The 25,860-nt window shown below is 46.0% G+C and overlaps 1 protein-coding gene across 4 annotated transcripts in view; it reads right to left on the minus strand.

Moving 5' to 3' along the window:
- Positions 1-25,860, minus strand: part of CTNNA2 (catenin alpha 2) — a 1,425,647-nt gene that overhangs the window by 1,249,580 nt on the left and 150,207 nt on the right. For all 4 annotated transcript variants that reach the window (XM_083180541.1, XM_083180424.1, XM_083180611.1 and 1 more), the window contains exon 2: positions 25,702-25,807. In XM_083180541.1, coding sequence (XP_083036667.1) covers positions 25,702-25,803 — 102 coding nt within the window. In that variant the 5' untranslated portion in view covers positions 25,804-25,807. The remainder of the gene's footprint in view (positions 1-25,701; positions 25,808-25,860) is intronic.

Genomic DNA, 25,860 nt, shown 5'->3' on the forward strand with positions numbered 1-25,860 from the left:
TTGATCTGTTGATTGGACAGGGCTATACCATGTGACTGTTCTATGGTGGTCCGGATACTTGGAGATGTCAGCTGTAATTAGCTTTAAAGTCTGTATGAATATTCCGGCAAAAGGAAAGGGCCCTGAATATCACATATACCTTCTAAGTGCCAGGTACTGTGTCCTCTTCAATTATCTCTGAAGGCTTCATATTCAGGCAGATCACAATGAAACTATGGTTTCATAAAATCTATATTATAATGTATAAAAAGTGCAGAAAGAAAAAACATCCACTTCAGTTTGATTTAACAACATTCAAAATACCAACAGTCAAAATAACAGCACGCAATGGCAGGCAATCAAAACACTGACATGGTTAAAATGGCAACATGGTCAAAATGCTGACATGAATTACACCAACACGGTAAAAATGGGGACATTTAAAATGTTGACCTGTCGAAAAAACCTTTTTTAGTGTCTATGTCAACATGGACACCGTATACTGTACTTTTTTTTTGTCCCAAATTTTGACTTGTGTCCGTGCCCCTGATGTGTCGACCTAAACCAGTGGTAGCCAACCCTAGCCCTCGAGAGCTACCAACAGTTCACATATTCCAGACAACCTGGCTGCTGCACAGCTGCACTCATTAATCACTGACACATTTTAAAAGATCCACAGGTGGAGCTAATTACTTCACTGCACTGTTGGTAGCTCTCGAGGACTAGGGTTGGCTACCCCAGACCTAAACCATGTCGGCCTATATGTAGACTTCAGAATCTCCCAACCCTCCCAACCCCAAGCCTGTGGTACTAGGTTTCCGCTTGTCCTCCTCTAACCAATGCGTTTCCAGATATCTTCCTCAAGGTATAAACATAAATCTCTGAATCAGTCCCCATGTACTATCCAGAATCCTAATGGAGATGTGGACAGAGTAACTACCATGCTACTTACATGGAAGCAGCAGCAGCAGCGAAAGCATTTAACACGGTAGGTCAGCAGGAGGCGCCACACCTCCTCCTGCTTCATTAGTGATCCTGGCTGTATTAAAATAACAAAAACATATATATAGAAACACTGAATCAGCAAACAAAAATGAACACAGACAATAAAAAACATTTAAAAATCAACCATAAAATAAATAAAAGATTCTCACTTAAAGCGATGCGTTTCCCAGCGCCACTGCCCACTTCCTCAGGCTATGTAGTTGTGACTGAGCCCGGCATGAAACCCAATGCTGACCCTGGTAGCATGGTCTTTAAAAATCCAAATTTGCACAGGAACGCATAACGAATACAGCAATAAAGACTATGGTAAATCAAATACACTATAGCAGTTACAATTGAAAGAACATCAAAGCAACTTCTCCTGGTGCACCACCACCAAACTCAATGGGCATAATGAGTCACACAAAACAGCCCTACACCAGATATCCCCTAGGGGGTGCCCAAGACCAAAGGTCAACTCAAGCAAAAGGTACTATAATGGTCAAGACGATTTTGGACTTTTCATACTTTAACACCCACGTGGACTCTGATTGGGAACGGAAAAGTGCACTGAGTGCAGTGATGCTCGTGTCTCGAACCATGGGGGTTTGCACTACACTAATTGGTTTTTTTTGTTGGTGTCAACATTGACACCAAAAATGCCTGAAAGACTCACTTCAACAATTTCATTTAGTTTTGGCAATGTTGGCCTTGTGCATCTTTTTCCCCGTTGACTTCTGACTTAAGCACTGTATATGCCAGTGGTTCCCAAACTTTTTTGAACTACGGTTTGATTTAAACAAATATATTAAATTAAGAAAATGGTGTTCCTATGTCATCCTTAGGTCTAATTATGTGGGGAGGGACAGGATTCACTTCTTTTTTTTCGCATAGTTTATGACTTGCAGCTAACAGCACTGGTTTTGCCTATTACAATGACAAAAAAATAATCTGATTTGATCTTGGTCCACCAACCTGGGACACCCCTGCAAGGGTCCCGAGGCACCCCAGGGTGCCATGGCACACAGTTTGGGAACCACTGGTCTATGCTATGATTCACACCCCAAGTCAGTGATGTTACAATGGCATTGCAGCCCAAGCAGTGGCTTAGGAGAGCTGGCGATGTGGGGGCGCCTTGTATCTGCATATTCCAATGGGTCTTGTCGGTCGTATGGAATCTGTTAAAAATGTCCCTCTAAAAATGTCCGCTGCCTTGAAGGAGACAGATGCTAGAGGTCCTACTGGCAAAGACATGTACTTCCTATCAATGAGCATGAAACCCCTGGCAATGAGCATTTAGGTAAAAAGATTATGTATGGGAGGGGGGGGGTGCACCAAAATATTTTGGACAGGCGGGTGCAAAATGTTGTCACGCCACTGCTCCAAGGGGGCGTATATGGGAGCAGGGTATTGGGGAAAGACTCCACTAAGATCCTACCTGCACAAAGGTGTGCCAGCTGATGCAGGGCGGAATCAGGAGAGGATTGCAGCTTGGTCCCTATTTAGGGTTTCGGAGCCCCTCTTGGAAGGGAAGGGGGCAGATGCACTCAACTCCCATGAGCTGGGAATATTCTGATCTGCCCTGGTACGGGGCCACAAGTCTATAAGCCTGGTGTAGCCGAAACCTTTAATCAGGATCTGGCTCGCCTCTATATGAGCTGTTCTGCCAGTTACGGGAAGCGGACTATGGTGGCACAGAAATAATACAAAACTAATAATAAGAATAATGGTAGAAAGAATAATAAAACCAATATGTCTGGCTTCATTTCTAGCATCCAATACATTTTGATGAGCACTTGGAACATGTATAAATGAGTCATTTCCCATTGAGTCTGCATCATGTAGACATAACAGTAAGTGTTCCTTTATCTACTGAATGTTCTGCTGCTTATGAAAGGTTCAGCGCAGATAAATAATTTGCCAGCAGCTCGTTAGGGTGCATTTTTCATCTGGGTTCTCTGACTCCTTATGATTGTAAAAAGCCTGCTTTGTTATTTATAAATTACACCGCTCTGTCTACCCAATTAACAAGAACACAGGCAAGAACATTACATTAAATTCACCTCGTTCCCTAACTGAAAACAACATCACAGAGGCATTGGGCCTATTGTACGGAAAGAGAAAACACTTAACTGGAAGATGGTTAGTAGGAGGCGGCCTGGCCAGGGTCTTGCTGTTGATTGGTGGATGGAGTCCAGTACCTTTGCTTGACAAGTGCGATCACACAGTTTGACACTTTATACTGTGAGTGAAATCCCAAATTTATCCTTGCCCTACTTTCCCATTCATCTGTCAGAATGTAGTCGCTGTTAATGTGTCTCCCCTGTCTGCTTGCTATTCGCAGGATGGGCAAAGCCACCAAAATAACGGTTTTATTATGTATTTGTTTGCTGATGAGAAAATGCTAATTAATAACTAGATAATGTAAAAAATGACGGTTATTGATTTGATTGCTGCCCTAGTCAGTAGTCCGTCAAAATGAGCTGGTGGCTGTGCTCGTTTGATTGGTACAATGGGCCTTATTCTAGTTCACTCTGACACAATCCTTCTTAGATGGACAAAACCATGTGCACTGCAGGTGGGGCAGATGTAACATGTGCAGAGAGAGTTAGATTTGGGTGGGGATATACTTCAAAGTGAGATCTATATTGCAGTGTAAAAATAAAGCTGCCAGTATTTGCCCTGCACAGAAACAAAATAACTCACCCAAATCTAATTCTCTCTGCACATTTTACATCTGCCCCCCCTGCGGTGCACATGGTTTTGTCCATCTAAGAAGGATTTTGTCAGAAAGAGTGAACTAGAATAAGGCCCAATGCGCTTATGAGCTCACTAGGCAGATGAATCAGGCCCTGTGTGTGTATCAGTTCTGTGTAGAGAGATGACTGAGCACTCAAATACCTTCCCTATTCTCTACAACAGAATGGAACTGGACTGTTGTTTTGTTTTACATCATCTCAGCCATGTTGTATTCTTCTGTAAAAGAGCAAGCCCAGATGTCCCTCGGATCCTTGGGGGTAAATTTACTAAGATGGGATCATTTCCATATGCACGCCATGCGTTTTCATGGGAACGCAGGGTGTGTACATATGGTAATAACCCCGATCAGGAGGCAACGCCCCTCTCCACTCCCTGCTCGGAAGGCCAGGAGCGAGCACTCGGCGACCGGACTTCTCGGCCAAGTTCGCACGCTCCCCACGTACAGACATACGCAGAAATAGTTCTGCGCATGTGTAAACGCACAACATCGGTACACTAGCCGAATTATCGCCCGAGCGAAGCAATCTGAATAAGGCCCTCTATGTATTATCTTCCAGGAGGTGGTAAATAAATAAGACATATAATCTGATTGGTTGCTAAGGGCAACATCAAATCTTCAATAGAACTCTCATCTTACGTAAATTGACACCCTTGGCGTTAAAGGTTTGTCTGTTCTACACAAATTCCCGGTTGCTTCACAATCTCTGCATTTTGTAATGATGAATTGTGAATGCTTTAAAAATAGTATATACTACTCTGATGTGGCCTAATCCACATCATAATCGTTTATACGCAATACCGATGTTCACATGACTGAGCGATTATCGGCAGACCGTATATACACCATGATACCTTTGCTATGCTGCCCGCAGTGAAAATCTAAATGCAGAGTAATTGACAGGTCGTGTCCATTTGTGGATGGTAACAGGGAGTGGCAGCAAAAACACAGGGGTGTCATTGTCACTTTAGGGGTGCATGTGTGCCTGCAGTTGCATTCTGTCGATATGCTGCCAGTGAGTGACTGGCTGCTGGTTGTGGCCCAGGCAACTGATCTCCTGAATGCCAGCCGAGTTCTCACAAGCTGCTCACTCTTAGCGTAACACTGACACAGAGCAGAAGCACATGTAACGGGTTGGGATAATTTGCTCTACAGCATGATGGTCGACAGATCTTAGGTCGACACCATTAGGCTGACATGGAAAAAGTCGACATGGGAAAAGGTCGATATGGTTCTAGATCGAAAGGTCATTAGTTCAACAGGTTGTTAGTTCGACAGGTCATTAGTTCGACAGTGTCTAGGTCGACAGTCAAAAAGTCGACATGGGGTTGTTCCGGCGAGCGCCGGCGGACAGGGGATACACTGAACTGGGACGCGCGTGCGTCTCACATGCATGCGCATCCCAGTCTCTCGCCGGCGGCGCTGCGGGTCCCTGCCCGTCTCCGCTTCAGGTAGACGGGCAGGGTTGGGGGTCCAGGCGGCAAGGGGGAGCCGGCAGCTGGCGGATGAAGAGGTCGACTCCATCTGTATGTGTTACAGTTGCAAATTAGACCATTTTAATCTATTTTATCCATTCCACAAGGCAAAAAACAGAGTTCTTCAAAGCTGGGTAAGAAGCCCTGATATGTAAATTAGGCATAATGCCGCGGAACAACGATGGAACCCCACAACTCCTGTAAGCACCTTCCAGACGCGCGGCGCAGCCCTGTCCACTATATGTGAGTTATGGCGTTCAGTGATGAACACACAGACATCGCTTCCAGTCACACTTTCCAAAGAAATCTGTAGCCATTAAAATGAAGCCGGCCGCATTAAATCCTTCATCGTTAATAATCACTCCGTCAATTAGTCACAAGCTGATTGGTATACGGTTTTTGCCATGCAGCTTCTCTGATTAATTGATGAAGTGGGCATGCTGGAGAATATCTGATCATTTGTAGCTCACCAGGCTGTAATCGCATTAATGCTGCCTTGGACGGGAGTAATTAAAGATCAGCTGAAGGTTTACCAATTGCCAGGACTGTGAAGCAAAATGCAGCTAAATGTCTGCCCTGCCTTCTCAGCACTCAGAAAAAGGAAATGTTTTACACGCATGTATTCTCATACACCTAGCATCTATACACTTTACAGCTGGAGATATCCTACAGAGCAAGATGTCCAGTGCAATCACGCTGAGGAGAGAGGTATATCGTACCGCAGCAATGTGCACATTCCATTCCAGGGACCAGCTCCGAGGCTGCACTTAGGGGGTTATTCTGGTACACTCGCAAAGACAAATTCACTATCTAATGGACAAAACCATGTACACTGCAGTTGGGGCAGATGTAACATGTGCAGAGAGAGTTAGATATGGGTGTTAGATTGTTTCTGTGCAGGGTAAATACTGGCTGCTTTATTTTTACACTGCAATATACAGTAGATCTCACTGAAGTAAAACCCCACCCAAATCTAATTTTCTCTGCACATGTAACATCTGCCCCACCTGCAGTGCACATGATTTTGTCCATTTGAAAATAATTTGCCTTTGCGCATAAACCAGAATAAGGGCCTTAGTGTACATTGCTGATTGCACCCTCTTGAGATGCTGCAGCTTAATGACCCGGGCATTATCGTGGGAAAAAGTGGGCAACGCGGGCAGGGCCGGTGGAAGGCTTCTCGGCACCCTTTGCAACATTTCATTCAACTGACCATTAGCTAATCCCACACTGACACCAATGCCCACTTTGCTGCCCCTTGAGTGCAAGTGTGCATGTGTTCTCTTGAAATTCCCACAGCCGCCACCTGCATTACTGCAAGTACAACAAGGTCATCTTCCTCATAGACAGCCTTCATTCTGTGCAGATTCAGCAGCGCCCCCAGATCCTGGCGCCCTAGGCAGCTGTCTAATGTTATAGCCAGCTCTGAAGGTGGGAAGTACGCAGCCCGGGAGCCAGTTTCCATGTAAGAACTGAATCACCCCCAAAGTGTACTAGAGAAGCTGGGATGCAGCGTCCTCCACACAGGAATTAAGGCCTAATTCAGAACTGAGGTAAGAACACACCTGTATGGACAGGTGTGAATCGCCTCTTAGATTTAAACCTAGAGCTGTGTCCTCAAAAACTGTCTTCAGTCCCGTCTACAACCCCCAGAGGTCATTTTGTGCTATAGAACAGAGGAGCATTAATGAGCATTGCTGCCTGGTGATACAGATACGTCGCTGAAAAACACAGACTGATTCCTGAAATATAAATCCATGCTCTTTACCAACACAAAGGGGTTATTCAGACCTGATAGCATGGTTGGGAATGCACATGCGTACAGCTCGCAGTAAGCATACGCAAAGCCATCCTGCCATAACATTGAGCACATTTTTTAATCGCTGGCCGTACGCAAGTTAATTGACAGGAATCCGGCATTTATGGCTGTTAACCGGCCGTTATATGGGAGTGTTATATGGGAAACGGAGGCGTGCCCAGGCGTTTCAGGGGAAGTCATGTGCCGTCAGCTTCGGCCCCAATCAGCCTGCCCTGCATCTATCGGACAGGAAGAGTAAGTCCTGGGCTGTGCACACACTGGGGAATCATTACATGGTGAGCGGCTGTTATCTGGGAGTGTCAGGTAATACGCAGGTGTGGCCAGGTGTGTGAGGGGAAGTCATGTGACATCAGCTCTGCCCCCGATCACCCTGATACTATCACAGCCGCTGAGTAAGTCCTGGGCTACGCACTGACTGCACACACTGGGGAATCATTACATGGTGAGCGGCTGTTATCTGGGAGTGTCAGGTAATACGCAGGCGTGGCCAGGTGTATGAGGGGAAGTCATGTGACATCAGCTCTGCCCCCGATCACCCTGATACTATCACAGCCGCTGAGTAAGTCCTGGGCTACGCACACACTGCACACACTGGGGAATCATTACATGGTGAGCAGCTGTTATCTGGGAGTGTCAGGTAATACGCAGGCGTGGCCAGGTGTGTGAGGGGAAGTCATGTGACATCAGCTCTGCCCCCGATCACCCTGATACTATCACAGCCGCTGAGTAAGTCCTGGGCTACGCACTGACTGCACACACTGGGGAATCATTACATGGTGAGCGGCTGTTATCTGGGAGTGTCAGGTAATACGCAGGCGTGGCCAGGTGTGTGAGGGGAAGTCATGTGACATCAGCTCCGCCCCCGATCAGCCTGATTCTATCACAGCGGCTGAGTAAGTCCTGGGCTACGCACTGACTGCACACACTGGGAAATCATTACATGGGGAGCGGCTGTTATCTGGGAGTGTCAGGGAATACACAGGCGTAGCCAGGTGTGTGAGGGGAAGTCATGTGATGTCAGCTCCGCCCCCGATCACCCTGATACTATCACAGCCGCTGAGTAAGTCCTGGGCTACGCACACACTGCACACACTGGGGAATCATTACATGGTGAGCGGCTGTTATCTGGGAGTGTCAGGGAATACACAGGCGTAGCCAGGTGTGTGAGGGGAAGTCATGTGACATCAGCTCCGCCCCCGATCAGCCTGATTCTATCACAGCCTCTAAGTAAGTCCTGGGCTACACACAGACTGCACACACTGGGGAATCATTACATGGTGAGCGGCTGTTATCTGGGAGTGTCAGGTAATACGCAGGCGTGGCCAGGTGTGTGAGGGGAAGTCATGTGACATCAGCTCCGCCCCCGATCAGCCTGTTTCTATCACAGCCGCTAAGTCCTGGGCTACGCACAGACTCTGCACACTGGGGAATCATTACATGGTGAGTGAGATGTGTATGGTTTACAGCTAATCACCAATTGGTGTAATGTTTGCAAGCCATTTACAAGCCGTGCACAGGTTGGGCAGGAAATACCTGTCCGTAGGTCTCTACAAATGAGCAGCCGAGCGAGCAGGTCTGAATAACCCCCACAGGTTACTGTATATGGTACCATGTACACAGTTATATACAACCCCACAGGGAGCTCATCTGAATAGTTCATCAGTTTACGAAGCCTCAATTTCAGCAAGCCGTTAAAGCCATTTATATTTAACATGTTTTGCAAATGTAACACATCAGGGGCCACATGTGGGCAATATAAAATCTAGTAATAAACCTTGGAAACCCACTCGTACCAGTCTCAGTGTGTGTGGAACAGGTGGAGTAAGAGTTTCTTAATTAGTTTAGAGGGCACAGCGGGATCCCCGGCAGCTCTCTGTGTGCCGCTACTAAAACTTATGTCATTAGATTGCATTCCAGGCCCCGCTGCCAGTTTTCCCTGATTTGCGATCGTTACCTTGGGCATTTCTGTGTTTATGGCCAGAAAACAATCTGAAAATAAGTCATAAATGAACTTAGATGCCGCAGATGAGTTTGTATTGTAGAGTTTATGGAATTGTCTACGTGTTCTGGGAGAATTAAAAGCAGTCAGTCACTGCAAAAATGTTATATATATATATATATATATATATATATATATATATATATATATATATATATATATATATATATACACACACACACACACACACACACATATACATAAAGGAATCACATACACTGGTTAAGATGAAGTCTTGGTTTTCATTTTTTTAGTGGGTAAACGGCCTACCAGGTAACCAGCATAGGCAAGGATGGTTGCAGCAGTGCAGCATACAGATATCACAGCATAGTACAAACTCCTCAGTATGTTCCAGTGTTCCCTACCACAGACTACACCTGAGGCCAATCACCTGGGCAGCTATTGCACCATCGGGAGCAATGACCCTTTGCCCTGGAAACACTTATATCAGGAGAGCACAGGTGCTGCTAATCAGCCCAAACCTGTCCACTATGGTTTTCCTGCTGCTGCTACTGCTCTAAAACCTGGACCGGATCCTCCACATTACCTTCATCTTCATGTAGAGGCATGCTGACCCTGCCACAATATATATATGGATGTTTCAGGTGTGCAACCTGTACGACCTGCCGATCAATGATTGTCGGCACGACATTCCCCCACCCACATAGCGGTGAGAAAATTAAAATACGGAAGAAGCTCTTGTGCACAATGGACTTTGTCATCTACATTCTGATGTGTCCGTGTGGTCTATACTATACCGGCCTGACGTCCAGATGCTTTCGAGAACGTATGGCCAACCACCGTACCTCAATTAGGGCTGCATATGCTACAGGTAGCTCCGATAAACCGGTGGCTAGACACTTCCTACAAATGGGACATCAGATTTCCTCGCTACGCTGTATGCTGATCGACCATGTCCCCAAGGACCCCAGAGGTGGCAACCGTGAGTTGAAACTTAAAAAACTTGAGGCAAGGTGGATCTCTCGCTTGAATACTATCGACCCTAAGGGTCTGAATGAATACAATCATCTTAACATCTTTCTTCAATAAACAATGATAAAATCTTGGTTTTCATTTTTGGACTGCACTCATACTACCGGACTGACATAAAAACCACTGGCATCAACCAGTATTCTTTTCTATTTTTCTCTATTTTTTCTCATTTTTATTTATTTTTAATTTTTTTTCTATTTTTCATTATTTTTTATAGCCACTGGTTAATAGTGTGACACAGGATTTCTGTTATGCTGTGCCACCATTGTTGTCTCTCAATATGTTAAGTGTTGTCTGTGCTTTATATGTATTTTATCTTATTGCTGCACGATATACAGCCCCCTGCCATATCGCTATGCACAGCTGTATTTCGATTTGCCTTCACATTACTTCCTATATGTGCGTTTCACAGTGCTGAGGCACTGGAACGCATTATGCATTTCCGGGTTCTGGTGTGTGCTATCACCCTGACTTCCGTTTTCAGCTCCTGCATTATTTCGCTCCCGCTGAGCCAAGGCTCACTCAGCGTTCCACCCATTGAATGGGGTGGAACGCATGACGCACTTCCTTTATCGCGTGCGTGTCACCACCCAGACTTCCGGGTTTGAATACAGCGCACATTATAGCGTGTTTTCTTCTATTTAGTAAGTTGCTTATTCTTTGCCTATTATTCTACATATGCTCTATTGACCAGCAGTTCTAGTATGCTTCCCTATACTCTGTTTATTGCAATTATATGATGTTTGGAGCATTGATTATGTGTGTCAGCAACGCTGACCTATCACAGACTGCATTGCACAGCTGTGTTGGCTAATTTGGCTGGGGGTGTATATAAGTGTGCTTGGCATTATGTGTCAGTGTTACTTTGCCTTCTCTGGTGTACCTTTGGATTTACCCTGTGTGTCTTGACAAAGGCCCCATGTGGGTCGAAACGTCGACTAGTATGTATGACCATTAAAACTTGCTGACTTTTGCTGCTATGGTGAGTGCCCTCGCTTTTCATTAAGCACTTGGAAATATAATTGGCCATCTGGATTGGATGACCTTTGCTGTGCACCCCGTGTTTGGTCCTGACATTTGGATGTGAGTGCGGAGCCTCCTGGCTATGTTTGTGGATACAAGGATTGTCTTCACCTGTTCTGCACCCATCGATTGGATAACTTGAATTCGCTTAATTTCTGAATTTGAAGATACTTTGGCTATACCAGATCTGTAATACTGATACATGGATATGTACTATGACGGTATTTTTTTAACAGTTTTTGGATTTTTTCTTCTTAATCAGTGGCTATAATATTGTATGTACTGTTTGTCTATTTGCCAGTCAGTATTGTATGTGTTTTTTTGTTTTTGTGTTTTTGCATCAGTGCCAGACCATTTTTTCAGTTATATTACATTATGACACAATTTGGAGTGAATATAGTTGATGAGGTCTTATTAGCATCCGCACAGAATACATTCATCTCTCTTACGGATGATGACGCCGATAAGATTTATTTTGAGCAAATAGAGTTTCATGACTTGCCAGCTGAGACCTCCACTGACCTGTATCATAAATTGTTGCGTTTACGCAAACGCGAGATTGACCTGCTTCTGCACGGGCAATTCCTCAGTGAATACCACCGGAACAAAAAGATACCCAGAGGTTTCAGGGTTCATAACGTCCCCACTTTGGGACGCAATAACCCTGCTTTTTGTTCTAGGTGGTGTGGTGTGCTTAATAAATGTTCAGCTGATCTTATTTTATTAGTCATTGAGGAAGTTGGGAGTGATCTAAAAAAGGTACGTGCGGATCTTGATGCCTTTAAAACCTCATATTTGAAAAAACTCACAGCAGACAAGAGTGATTCTTGGCTTGAAAAACTAAAAACTCAGGTTGACACGTATCAGCAGGACCTTGTCCAGTTCAAACGGAAAAAACTAGAGACAGTCAACAGCGACTACAAAAACCACCAGGTGTATCGCTGGTTGACTGGTGACTCTCAAGACCACCGTGGTCGACGGCCGACACGTCCACGTCGACAGAGGCCACAATTCTCTGAAGCTGTATCATCTGAGGGCGACACCTCAGACAGTTCAGGCTATTACAGGCGACCTTTTTTAGATCAGAGACCCCCTCCCAATCCATCTTTCCAACCAGGCGGCGCACGAGGAAACACCAAAGGAGGGGTGGTTGGAAGAGTAAGATACGATCGGGCGAAAAAGAAGCCGACATGATATTTAATTTATCATCATATGCCTTAAGTGACACCGAACGGCGGGTGTTATCCCGAGGCTTATCCTTCATACCCACTACTCCTCATGATCAGTTCCAATGGTCTGTAGATCATTATAAGTTTTGCCGCAAGCTTAGGTTGAGGGAACATTTTGTGGACTCAGCCGACATGACTGGAGCTCCCAATCGTTGCGTTAAACCCAGCACATTTGACCCTACGTCAAGGAATGCCAGTATCAATACTTTTTCCAGAATGGCACAGAGTAAGGCTACTGGTATTATCAAACCCAAACCCAAGTACTCTAATTTGTCTACAGCAGAAAGACAGGCCTTGCTTTCCTTGAAAAACAATAAGGAAATTGTGGTACGCCCGCTGATAAGGGCGGGGCAATTGTCCTGCAGAACTGGGTCGACTATGACCGTGAGATAGTCAGACAATTGGATGACCAACACACCTATGTACATCTTAGGCAAAACCCAACCAGGGCTACAAAAAAGCTTGTCGATGATCTGCTGGCCATTGGTCTGAAGGCTGGTTGGATTGACCAGAAGACCTTTTCATATCTTACCGTGGAGTATCCAGTGATACCCATCATTTATACCCTACCCAAGGTCCACAAGCGGCTGGAGGATCCCCCGGGGCGACCCATTATTTCGGCCATGGGTTCAATCCTCCAGCCGCTTGCTGTATTTGTGGATCAATTCCTTCAGCCTTTGGTACAGGATGTTACCAGCTACCTGAGAGATACAGGTGACTTTCTCACCAAAATTAGGGAGATTGGTGAGTTGCCTGCTGATGTGTGGTTGTGCACTATGGATGTGCAATCTCTGTACACCATAATCCCACATCAGCATGGTATGGAGACATTACGCAGGCATTTGGTGGGTGCTAGTCAGCGCCAGCCACCCACTGAATTCTTGCTGGAGCTCGTTCATCTTATCCTCACAAAAAATTACTTTATGTATGGGGCGGAGTTCTATGAACAAAAAAATGGGACCGCAATGGGCTCGAATATAGCGCCATCATACGCTAATTTATATATGGCGTCTTATGAAGAAACCCATATCTACCCTGTATTTGGTCCTCATATACTCCGCTACTATCGTTACATTGATGATGTTTTTATTCTTTGGTCTGGCACTGAGACTGAATTTTGTTTGATGATTGAGCATCTGAACGGCTTGGATGAGCCTGTTAAGTTCACTCATAATATTAAGTATGATGCCATTGAATTCTTGGATGTAAAAGTGTACAAAGAGGGATCCACACTAGCCTCTACATTATTTAAAAAAGAAACGGATCGGAATACGTTCCTACACCCCACCAGTCAGCATCCAGCATCGCTGAAAGAAAGCTTACCAATATCGCAATTCTTGCGTGTCTTAAGAATTAACTCCAGCACCGAGAATGCTAAGCTACAGATTGAAGATATGCGGGGGCGTTTCTTGGATAGAGGGTACTCACCAAAAGTGATTGAACGTTGCCTCTCGAAAGCCTACAAAAAATTCCAGACATCACAGCAGCACAGGCCTAATAAAGCCACAAATCGAATGGTACATGTCAGCACATATGACCATACTTCTGGCCTGACTAAATCCATCTACAAAGAACTTTGGCCCATTGTGGGCACCGACCCAGCATTGAGATTGGACACCAAGACCTTACCGATGAATGCATATCGACGTGGCCCCAACATCCGTCAAATGTTAATGCGTCCTACAATGCACCCATCGCCAAAAGCCACTACTTGGCTAACCGGCGGTAAAAATGGATGTTTCAGGTGTGCAACCTGTACGACCTGCCGATCAATGATTGTCGGCACGACATTCCCCCACCCACATAGCGGTGAGAAAATTAAAATACGGAAGAAGCTCTTGTGCACAATGGACTTTGTCATCTACATTCTGATGTGTCCGTGTGGTCTATACTATACCGGCCTGACGTCCAGATGCTTTCGAGAACGTATGGCCAACCACCGTACCTCAATTAGGGCTGCATATGCTACAGGTAGCTCCGATAAACCGGTGGCTAGACACTTCCTACAAATGGGACATCAGATTTCCTCGCTACGCTGTATGCTGATCGACCATGTCCCCAAGGACCCCAGAGGTGGCAACCGTGAGTTGAAACTTAAAAAACTTGAGGCAAGGTGGATCTCTCGCTTGAATACTATCGACCCTAAGGGTCTGAATGAATACAATCATCTTAACATCTTTCTTCAATAAACAATGATAAAATCTTGGTTTTCATTTTTGGACTGCACTCATACTACCGGACTGACATAAAAACCACTGGCATCAACCAGTATTCTTTTCTATTTTTCTCTATTTTTTCTCATTTTTATTTATTTTTAATTTTTTTTCTATTTTTCATTATTTTTTATAGCCACTGGTTAATAGTGTGACACAGGATTTCTGTTATGCTGTGCCACCATTGTTGTCTCTCAATATGTTAAGTGTTGTCTGTGCTTTATATGTATTTTATCTTATTGCTGCACGATATACAGCCCCCTGCCATATCGCTATGCACAGCTGTATTTCGATTTGCCTTCACATTACTTCCTATATGTGCGTTTCACAGTGCTGAGGCACTGGAACGCATTATGCATTTCCGGGTTCTGGTGTGTGCTATCACCCTGACTTCCGTTTTCAGCTCCTGCATTATTTCGCTCCCGCTGAGCCAAGGCTCACTCAGCGTTCCACCCATTGAATGGGGTGGAACGCATGACGCACTTCCTTTATCGCGTGCGTGTCACCACCCGGACTTCCGGGTTTGAATACAGCGCACATTATAGCGTGTTTTCTTCTATTTAGTAAGTTGCTTATTCTTTGCCTATTATTCTACATATGCTCTATTGACCAGCAGTTCTAGTATGCTTCCCTATACTCTGTTTATTGCAATTATATGATGTTTGGAGCATTGATTATGTGTGTCAGCAACGCTGACCTATCACAGACTGCATTGCACAGCTGTGTTGGCTAATTTGGCTGGGGGTGTATATAAGTGTGCTTGGCATTATGTGTCAGTGTTACTTTGCCTTCTCTGGTGTACCTTTGGATTTACCCTGTGTGTCTTGACAAAGGCCCCATGTGGGTCGAAACGTCGACTAGTATGTATGACCATTAAAACTTGCTGACTTTTGCTGCTATGGTGAGTGCCCTCGCTTTTCATTAAGCACTTGGAAATATAATTGGCCATCTGGATTGGATGACCTTTGCTGTGCACCCCGTGTTTGGTCCTGACATTTGGATGTGAGTGCGGAGCCTCCTGGCTATATATACAGTATATACACACAAGAAAAAAAAAGAACCTCATGCGCACTAGAATACTGGAGCAGCAGCTCTATAGATCCCCGCTGTTAATGGAGGAATGGGATAGTAGGTTCTATAGGAATAGAGCGCGCTAAAGATAAACCACCATCTCCAGGACTTATGGATGGACAATGTAACTACTTGAAGGCTGAGCAAAGCTAGAAGGCCTGGAAACTAGAACGGAACCACCCACAGGGGAGCAGAGATCCAGAACCACTGAGGCTCAGGATACAAGCACAGGACTAGGACCGGGACCAGGTTCTATCGCAAGAACCTGTAACCGTCACCTTGGCGTAGGGATTTTAAGGACAGCCCACCAATCACTAAGGCCCGGTGTCAACCTAAACCCTTTTGACCTTGAGTGGTCAACTTAATGTGTGTCTACCTTCATGCAATTGACCCTATGACCTATACCCCTGAGTACTGCACAGACCTAAATTGCCTGGGCAAGGCGGCTGCTAAAGGTACAGATGTAGCCAGCATCATCCAGCTGGGATCTGGCTGTCAGATCGCCAGCCGCCTGAAGGGGGCGCCTCCATGCTGATCCCCCATCGGTGACCACAGAGGTGCTCCGTCTGTAAAGTCTAGTATGCAGGAGGCTAGAGGACTGCTGGGTACAATATAACAATATATTATTTACTCCTTAATGAAAAATACATTACGGTATAGTGACAAGTAGCTTTTTTAAGTGATATACCCCCTGGTATTTGGATTACGCGTTTCGCCTACATTTGATCAAAGTTAATACATTTAACAATGTAATTCTTCAGTGATACCATACAATACAATTATTGATTTCATTTCTCTTTGACTTGTTTCCTTACGCCACATGTTCCCTTCCCGCACAATTGCTGCGCACCAACGCATTTCACACCATTCCGCCATCTCTTATTTATAATCCAATAATGCACAGAAACTGCTAGAATGCTCCTTAGGCTGCTTTACATAACAAAGGCCTCATGGCATTAGTTAAATGAATGAAAAGAAGGAAAATGTTACATAAATAATTGTTTTTAATTCTGTGCCTGTTTAATAAGAATTCGGGACTTGATATATAGACAGTTGTTTGTCTTGTTTTTATTTTGTTCCCCAGATTTAATGTGTTGTATAATTTAAATGCAAATGAGAAGAATACAAACATTACTGTACATTTCCCCTGGCCTGGCGCACTTGCTCCACAGGAGTCTACAAACACATTACATTAATTGGAACATTCTGCCAGCCACTTGCTCTCAAAGTAATTTGATGACCAGGTTAATATGTGAAGAGTTATTGGTATTGTGTAATGCCTTATTCTTATGCGTTGGCACTAGGTGATATGATACCACTTGGATACTATTCAGAAAATGCTTGTTAGTCTGGGAACATGTCCGCCATGCCTGGCTTCCATGTATTCTTCTGTCTGCCCTGTAATAGTTATATCATACCTTCCAACTTTGAGGAGGGAGGGGGAGGGAGGCTGGTGCATGCCGGAGGCTCGTCCTATCATTTTGGGGGCGTGACCTAGCGGGAAGGGGACATGTCCTGTACTGGCGATGCTCTTGCGAGGCCACGCCCACAGTTTTGCTGCTGTGGGGCATAAATAGACACTGTGCGCATGCTCACAACAGCTATTCACAGGTGACAGGGGGGGAATCCCAAACCCCCCCCCCCCCCATGGCCATGGCACACTACCAGCCCCAGGCGGGATTTGGGAGCATCCCCGAACAACGGGACGTTCCTGCTGAAAGCAAGGCAGTTGGGAGGTTTGGTTATATTACATTTAATCATTGTTATATCTATATATGAAGTATCCGGCAGAATGCGGGAGGCTTGCCCAACTTTCCAGAGGGCCGGGAGGGGGACCTGCATGTATACCATTCGTAGCAGGAGGAAGAAAATAATGACAGGTCAGCAGAAGACATACAGAGTGGTGGTGTCCTTATAGATACAGGGACCTGAATATGCTCAATTCCCCCCCACTGTCTGGATCCCTACATTTTCGATATGTTAGGTGCACTTACGGTTTGGGAGATAGCAGCTCCCTGTAATGTTGTGTGTGTCTGTCTCAGCAACATGGAGGTGTGTGTGTGTGTGGGGGGGGGGGGGGGGGGCAGGGGGGGAGTGTTTGGCCAGGAGCATAGTTGTGGCGCAAATTGAAGTAAATTATTAAAGTACTCCAGTCTTGAGTGTCAGCTAATATCTGGCACATGCACACAGCACTTACCAAAATGACGCGAAATGACACAATTCGTGACATTTTAGCCCCACCCACTCCCCGAACTGCTGCCAATGCAGGGCAGTGCGGGGTAGTGGGCAGAGGTCAAGGGGACAGGGGAAAATGCTGGTCATTTGCCAACCTTTCTAGGGGGTCAGGAGGGGGACAGACCATTTTTGGGAGCCTCCTGGCCATTCCGGGAGGGTAGGCAAGTATGTCGCAGTCACAGGAGCCCAGGTTGCCTCTCACCCTCACACACAGCGACTCCAGCCCCAGTATAGTCCAGTTCCTCACATATTCTGTGGGCGGAGCTTCCCTGTGCCCGGCTTGCAGAGACGGAAAAGGAGGAGACAGCAGGGGAAGGAAGGAAGTCAGGCTGGGTGCACAGGGACTGACAGCAGAACAGGACATGTGGCCAGCCCACAGAGGAGGCGAGAACTAGCTCCCACTAGAAGAATCTGGGGGGCCCAAGGAGTATGGATGGCAGCAGCAGTGCGCATGTGAGTCACTGCAGCTGTGCATCAGAGCTGGATTTCAGGGGCCCCTTGGGAGCCGCTGGGCCCTAGGCGGATGCCTACTGTAGGTTGTCTAGCGGTAAATTTGGCTCCGGTTGTCGACCTGTTGACCAGATACCAAATTTGTGACATTGATGTTATAGTGAGCCACCCACAGTGTCTAGGTTGTCAGTTAACAAGTCTACACCATATGGTCGCCATACACATATCAGCATGGTCAAAAGATCGACACATGAAGAGGTTGACATGAGTTTTATGAGATTTGTTCATTTTTTTCCTACTTTACCATCCATGTGGACTCCGATTGGGAATGGAGATGTGGCTGGAGCTTGGCAAGTGGATCGAGCCATGCGAGGGGGCGTTGTCCACTAATTGGGGGTCCACGTGGATAGGTGTCAACATTGACAAAATAAACATACTTGCCTACCTTAATAGAATAGAATAGAATCAACTTTATTGGCCATGTATGCTTGCGCACACTAGGAATTTTTTGTGGATTACAGTGCAGCATCAAGCAGGGATGAAAAGTGGGGGAGGGAGACATTACATATATTACATAAAGACATTTCAAGCATTTCATTTCTAGCTACGACTATGGTGGTCAGGTCGCCAAGTAGGGTCACGTTGTTTGGCTGTTGATATTGGGATTGCATTCGCTTTGATTGGATTGTTCAGGTGATGGACGGCTAACGGAAAGAAGCTTCTTGCGGATCTGGACGTTTTGACGGGGATGGACCTGAACCGTCTTCTGGATGGTAGGATGTCGAACAGGTTGTGACCAGGATGCAGCTTGTCGTTTGCGATCTTCTCAGCACGTTTCCTTACCCTGGATGAGAACAGATCCCTTATCGGGGGGAGGTCGGTCCCTATGATCCTTTCCGCAGTCTTCACTACCCTCTGCAGTTTTTGTTTGTCATTCTCGCTTGCGCCACTGTACCAGATTGTGATCGAGGAACATAAGACAGACTCCACGATGGCGGTGTAAAATACGCACAGCAGCTCCTGTGGGATGTTGAATTTCCTGAGTTGCCTCAGGAAGAACAGGCGCTGTTGGGCCTTTTTGATGTTTGTGGTTATGTTTAGTCCCCATCTTAGGTCGCTGGACATGGTTGTTCCTAGGAATTTGAAGGAATCAACCCGCGACACCACTGCGTTGGCTATTTTTAGCGGGGCTAGTGCATTTGGTTTTTTCCTGTAGTCGACCACCATCTCAACTGTTTTGGTGGGGTTTAGATCGAGGTTGTTGCTGCTGCACCACTGTGTCAGCTTCTCCACTGCATGCCTGTACGCGGTCTCGTCACCATCCTTGATTAGGCCGATGATAGTGGTGTCATCTGCGAATTTGATGATTTTCACTGACTGCTCAGCTGAGGTGCAGTCATTCGTGTAGAGAGAGAAGAGCAGAGGGGAGAGGACGCATCCTTGGGGGGCTCCAGTACTGATTGTTCGTGTGCTGGATGAGAAGGCGCCGGCTTTGACCACCTGTTCCCTTGCTGTTAGAAAGTCCACTATCCATGAGCATGTTGATCCTGGGACTCCTAAGGAGAGGAGTTTTGGCTGCAGGATGCTGGGAACGATAGTATTAAATGCTGAGCTGAAGTCCACGAATAGGACTCTTGCATAGGTGCCTTGGTGGTCGAGGTGTTGTAAAATATGGTGCAGCCTGAGGTTGACCGCATCCTCTACACTTCTGTTCGCCAGAAGGCAAACTGCATGGGGTCAAGGTGAGAGTTTGTCACTTCTCTCAGGTGCTTCAGTACTAGTCTTTCAAATGCTTTCATGGCCACTGAGGTTAGTGCAATTGGCCTGAAGTCATTTAGGTCCTTTGTGGGTGTTTTCTTAGGGACCGGGATGATGATAGAGCGTTTGAAGCAATAACCAAAGTATTCTGCGTTCAAATGACTGTCATTTTGGCATTAGGAAAACAGCGAACAAGCAAATTAATGTCTCCTTTTAAAAGCTTAAAAGCCGGCAGCAATTAAATGGAATAAATTGCTCACAAACTTCAAATCCTGGTGTTGACATATAGACAACCAGAACTTTCCCGATTTTACAGTCATTTGTCTTGTGCTACAGTGATAAATGCATTAGGCCGGGCCTCCTCGCACTGCCGAAAATATTTTGGATGTAAAGTTTAAAAAAAATAGTTGACAAGCAAAACAAATCAATAGTCAAGAAAGAAAGAGCCACCCTATCCAGAACTCCTGTCATCTGGGAGGATGAAAGAAGAACAGTCAGAGCTGGAACGTTATTTCTGATTTACATATTCTAGTGATTTATTATCTAATATTTGCTATGAACTGTGCAATGTAGCTGGGGAAGGAGGGTCTGTGCTGTGTGATTGAATGATACGGTATGTGTGCAGTAGTGGGATCGTCTGTGCATGCTGGATGGTGAATATGTGCATGGTGGTTGGGGAGTCTGTGCAAAGTGTCTGGGGAGTCTGTGCATGCTGACTGGTGAGTAATGTATGTGCATGGTGGTTGAGGATTCTGTGCAAAGTGTCTGGGAGTCTGTGCAAAGTGTCTGGGGAGTTTTTGCACAGCTGCTGGGAAGTGTATGCACAGCAGCTGTGGTATAGTTGCACAGTTACTGTTGAGTATGTGCACTCTGGCTATGGAGTGTGTCTACAGTGTCTGGGCGAGTAATGCATGTGCACATTGGCTGGGGAGTAATGCTTGTGTCCAGTGGCTGGGGAGTAATGCCGGTACTTATGTAGTAACTGGGCTGCCGATTTTGAAATCGGGTCCATCGCATCGCATCGCACCCGACCAAATCGCATGCGATGCGATGCGATGCGATGCGATGCGATGGACCCGATTTTTCCATAGGATTCAATGTTAAAATGGACTGAGTCCATTTTAACATGGAATTCAATGGGAAAAAGGGGTCCTTTTCATACCCCTACTATCCAAGTGGGCATGGAGTTGGATATAAACCTGTGGCGAGCGTAGCGAGCCACCGAGCCCGAAGCGTGGCGAGCGCAGCGAGCCCCGCGAGGGGACACAGAATACCGTCCCCTCGCGGGGCTCGCTTCGCTCGCCACGCTTCGGGCTCGGTGGCTCGCTACGCTCGCCACAGGTTTATATCCAACTCCATGCCCACTTGGATAGTAGGGGTATGAAAAGGACCCCTTTTTCCCATTGAATTCCATGTTAAAATGGACTCAGTCCATTTTAACATTGAATCCTATGGAAAAATCGGGTCATCGCATCGCATCGCATCGCATCGCATCGTATGCGATGCGATGCGATATCGCATCGCATCGCATCTGATTGTATGCCTTAACTTAAGGCATACAATCAAAAAATCGGCAGCCCAGATACTACATAAGTACCGTAATGCCTGTGTCCAGTGGCTGGGGAGTAAGACATGTGTACAGTGGCTGGGGAGTAATGCCTGTGTCCAGTGGCTGGGGAGTAAGACATGTGTACAGTGGCTGGGGAGTAATGCCTGTGTCCAGTGGCTGGGGAGTAATGCATGTGTATAGTGGCTTGGGAGTAATGCATTTGTATAGTGGCCGGGGAGTAATGCATGTGTACAGTGGCTGGGGGGTAATGCAGGTGTACAGTGGCTGGGGAGTAATGCATGTGTACAGTGGCTGGGGAGTAATGCATGTGTACAGTAGTTGGGGAGTAATGCATGTGTACCGTGGCTGGGGAGTAATGCATGTGTACCATGGCTGGGGAATAAAACATGTACACAGTGGCTGGGGAGTAATGCACATGTACAGTGGCTGGGGAGTAATGCATGTGTACAGTGGCTGGGGAGTAAGGTACGTGTACAGTGGCTTGGGAGTAATGCACGTGTACTGTGGCTGAGGAGTAATGCATGTGTATAGTGGCTGGGGAGTAATGCATGTGTACAGTGGCTTGGGAGTAATGCATGTGTATAGTGGCTGGGGAGTAATGCATGTGTACAGTGGCTGGGGAGTAATGCATGTGTACAGTGGCTGGGGAGTAATGCATGTGTACAGTGGCTGGGGAGTAATGCATGTGTACAGTGGCTGGGGAGTAATGCATGTGTACAGTGGCTGGGGAGTAATGCATGTGTACAGTGGCTGGGGAGTAATGCATGTGTATAGTGGCTTGGGAGTAATGCTTTTGTACAGTGGCTGGGGAATAAAGCATGTACACAGTGGCCGGGGGGGGGGGGTGTAATGCACATGTACAGTGGCTGGGGAGGAATGCATACGTACAGTGGCTGGGGAGTAATGCTTTTGTACAGTGCCTGGGGAGTAATGCATGTGTATAGTGACTGGGGATTAATGCATGTGTACAGTGGCTGGGGAGTAATGCATGTGTACAGTGGCTGGGGAGTAATGCATGTGTATAGTGGCTGGGGAGTAATGCATGGGTATAGTGGCTGGGGAGTAATGCATGTGTATAGTGGCTGGGGAGTAATGCATGTTTACAGTGGCTGGGGAGTAATGCATGTGTACAGTGGCTGGGGACTAATGCATGTGTACAGTGGCTGGGGAGTAATGCATGTGTACAGTGGCTGGGGAGTAATGCATGTGTACAGTGGTTGGGGAGTAATGCATGTGTACAGTGGCCGTGGGAAGTAATGCATGTTTACCGTGGCTGGGGAGTAATGCACATGTACAGTGGATGGGGAGTAATGCATGTGTATAGTGGCTGGGGAGTAATGCATGTGTACAGTGGCTGTGGAGTAATGCAGGTGTACAGTGGCTGGGGAGTAATGCATGTGTACAGTAGCTGTGGAGTAATGCATGTGTACAGTGGCTGGGGAGTAATGCATGTGTATAGTGGCTGGGGAGTCATGCATGTGTATAGTGGCTGGTGAGTAATGCATGTGTACAGTGGCTGGGGAGTAATGCATGTGTATAGTGGCTGGGGAGTAATGCATGTGTACAGTGGCTGGGGAGTAATGCATGTGTACAGTGGCTGGGGAGTAATGCATGTGCACAGTGGCTGGGGAGTAATGCATGTGTACAGTGGCAGTGGGGAGTAATGCATGTTTACCGTGGCTGGGGAGTAATGCACATGTACAGTGGATGGGGAGTAATGCATGTGTATAGTGGCTGGGGAGTAATGCATGTGTACAGTGGCTGGGGAGTAATGCATGTGTACAGTGGCTGGGGAGTAATGCATGTTTACCGTGGCTGGGGAGTAATGCATGTTTACCAAGGCTGGGGAGTAATGCGTGTGTACAGTGGCTGGGGAGTAATGCATGTTTACCGTGGCTGGGGAGTAATGCGTGTTTACCGTGGCTGGGGAGTAATGCATGTGTATAGTGGCTGGGGAGTAATGCATGTGTACAGTGGCTGGGGAGTAATACATGTGTACAGTGGCTGGGGAGTAATGCATGTTTACTGTGGCTGGGGAGTAATGCACATGTACAGTGGATGGGGAGTAATGCATGTGTATAGTGGCTGGGGAGTAATGCATGTGTACAGTGGCTGGGGAGTAATGCATGTGTACAGTGGCTGGGGAGTAATGCTTTTGTACAGTGGCTGGGAGTCCATATTCCTATTCCATGTGACTTACATTTATGGACCTGTCAACCAAATGGTTTCTCCTCTAGAAAGAGACATTGTTCTCCCTAACAGAAGAGCCGCCGCCAGTGATGTCACTATTGCTGGCAGCAACTCCGAAAACATTTTATGGCACGTACAGGCAAAACATTCTCCAGGGACGAAAATCGCTTATGTCAATATTTAATAGCGTAAAACATTTTTTTTTTTATCTTCCCCTTCCCCCCCTTGTTAAAATATCATTTTTACCAATCATATCATTACAGTGTGGTTTCTAATTAGTGTCTCTGAATATAAGCCGCTATTATCGGCGACACACATTCCGGGTTAATGCATTAATAACTAGGCCCGGCTCTGAAAGATCCCACTTCGTTGTCAGTTCAGTTCTGGGACACGCTATTTGTCTTACCGTTATAGCAAGTGGTTAATTACTGTGCAGTCATTAAGAGATAATTGTGTTTTCCATTGGTACAAACCAGCCATGCGTAGCTTTACCTCAATATCTGTTGCTAACATTAGACATCCTTGTCAATACAGATTATTGTGTTACACCACACACCATGGTGGGATTACAGATAAGAGGTTGGGTGATGTTGCAGTGTACACTGACATACGGATACAAATAACAGCCTTATTTGCCTATCCTGGTAACAAATATCACCAAGACAGCTGCCTTTCCTGTCAATGCCACTGGGGAATATAATATTCTTATCACTTTTTAGGAATGATAAATGGCTCTACAGCCAATCAGCTCCTGTCATTTTTCAAACACATGGCAGCTAGGAGCTGATTGGCTGGAGCCCCATTTATCATTCCTAAAGAGTGATAACAAGAATATCACACAATGACAAATCTGCCCCATAATATGTTTATTTTCCGTTACTTCTGGAAACGTGCAGAGCATAACAGCTGACACAATGGCGCTAGTAATAATAGCTGCTCTCACATGTACACGGCACTACTGACATGACAGTATAGGCTTATTCAAAAGCAAATAACTTTATTGATTCACTAGGAAGAGCACATAGATAACAACAATAGCACCGTTCTTAATAGCACACTGCATACAAATCCACCGGCTTCATTCCCAGCTGCGATGTTTGGTTGCTTTAGTTTCCATGAATGAGTGAGCTGCCCCCTGTGCTCCATCGCAGCAATACTCGCCCATGACAGTATAAAATGCATTGTATGGTGAGAAGAGAAGCCTCGCTGTTGTCATATAGGGAAAACATGTGCTGTGATGGACCACAATCAGATGCTAAATGCAGTACCTGTAGCTATAGCATCAACAGCCAACTAGCTCCTAACTGCCATGTTACAGGCTGTTTGGAAACTGACAGCTAGGAGCGATGACTTTATCTCTCTCTATTTTACCTCTCTCCCAGCTTCAAGAAATCTCTTTAATTTTACTTAAGGTGAGTCTCAGCCATTGTGCAGGAGGGATGATGTTTAGGCTATCAGCTGAGCAGAAGCTAAGTGACATCACTAAGACTTCAAGAACTTTTAGAAGTGATGTCACGGGGGACTTGACAGGCTGTAAGTTCATTAACTTTGTTCTGGCTGCAAAATATCTGCCCCCCCCCCCCCCCCCCCCACACACACACACACACACACACACACACACACACTTCATTGTGTAATTGACCATTACTCTAGATAAACTATATAATGACATTAGAGAAACTGCTAACACAAAACAGTTGAGTCCAGAATCAATAATTAATACAACAATCCAATCAGTACAGCTTTACCAAGACAGTACAGGGATCTCTTTGTCATATGACCCCTAAAAACAAGGGCACAGCCAGGCTATGCTGACACAGAAAGTAATTGACATAAGATTGGAGCTTTCTGGTCGGCATATATGGTCATATAGAGGATAACGCCATGAATCCCAATGCAATGAGATTTGCAAATACCTTGTTCCAATAAACTTCAGTAACTTCTCGGAGTCTTACCTGGGTAACAAGCGGTTCCAGAAGGCTCTCCACGGTGAGTGTCCGGATTTCTAGGCTCTTGGGGTCCCATTTCAGGATGATAGGGGATGTTACTGATGTCATTTTACTGAAACAGATAAACATGTCTAGAGTTAGTACAAAATACACAGAAACAGGCAA

This window comes from Crinia signifera, chromosome 1, assembly GCF_055691185.1.
Source record: "Crinia signifera chromosome 1, ASM5569118v1, whole genome shotgun sequence".
NCBI lineage: Eukaryota > Metazoa > Chordata > Amphibia > Anura > Myobatrachidae > Crinia > Crinia signifera.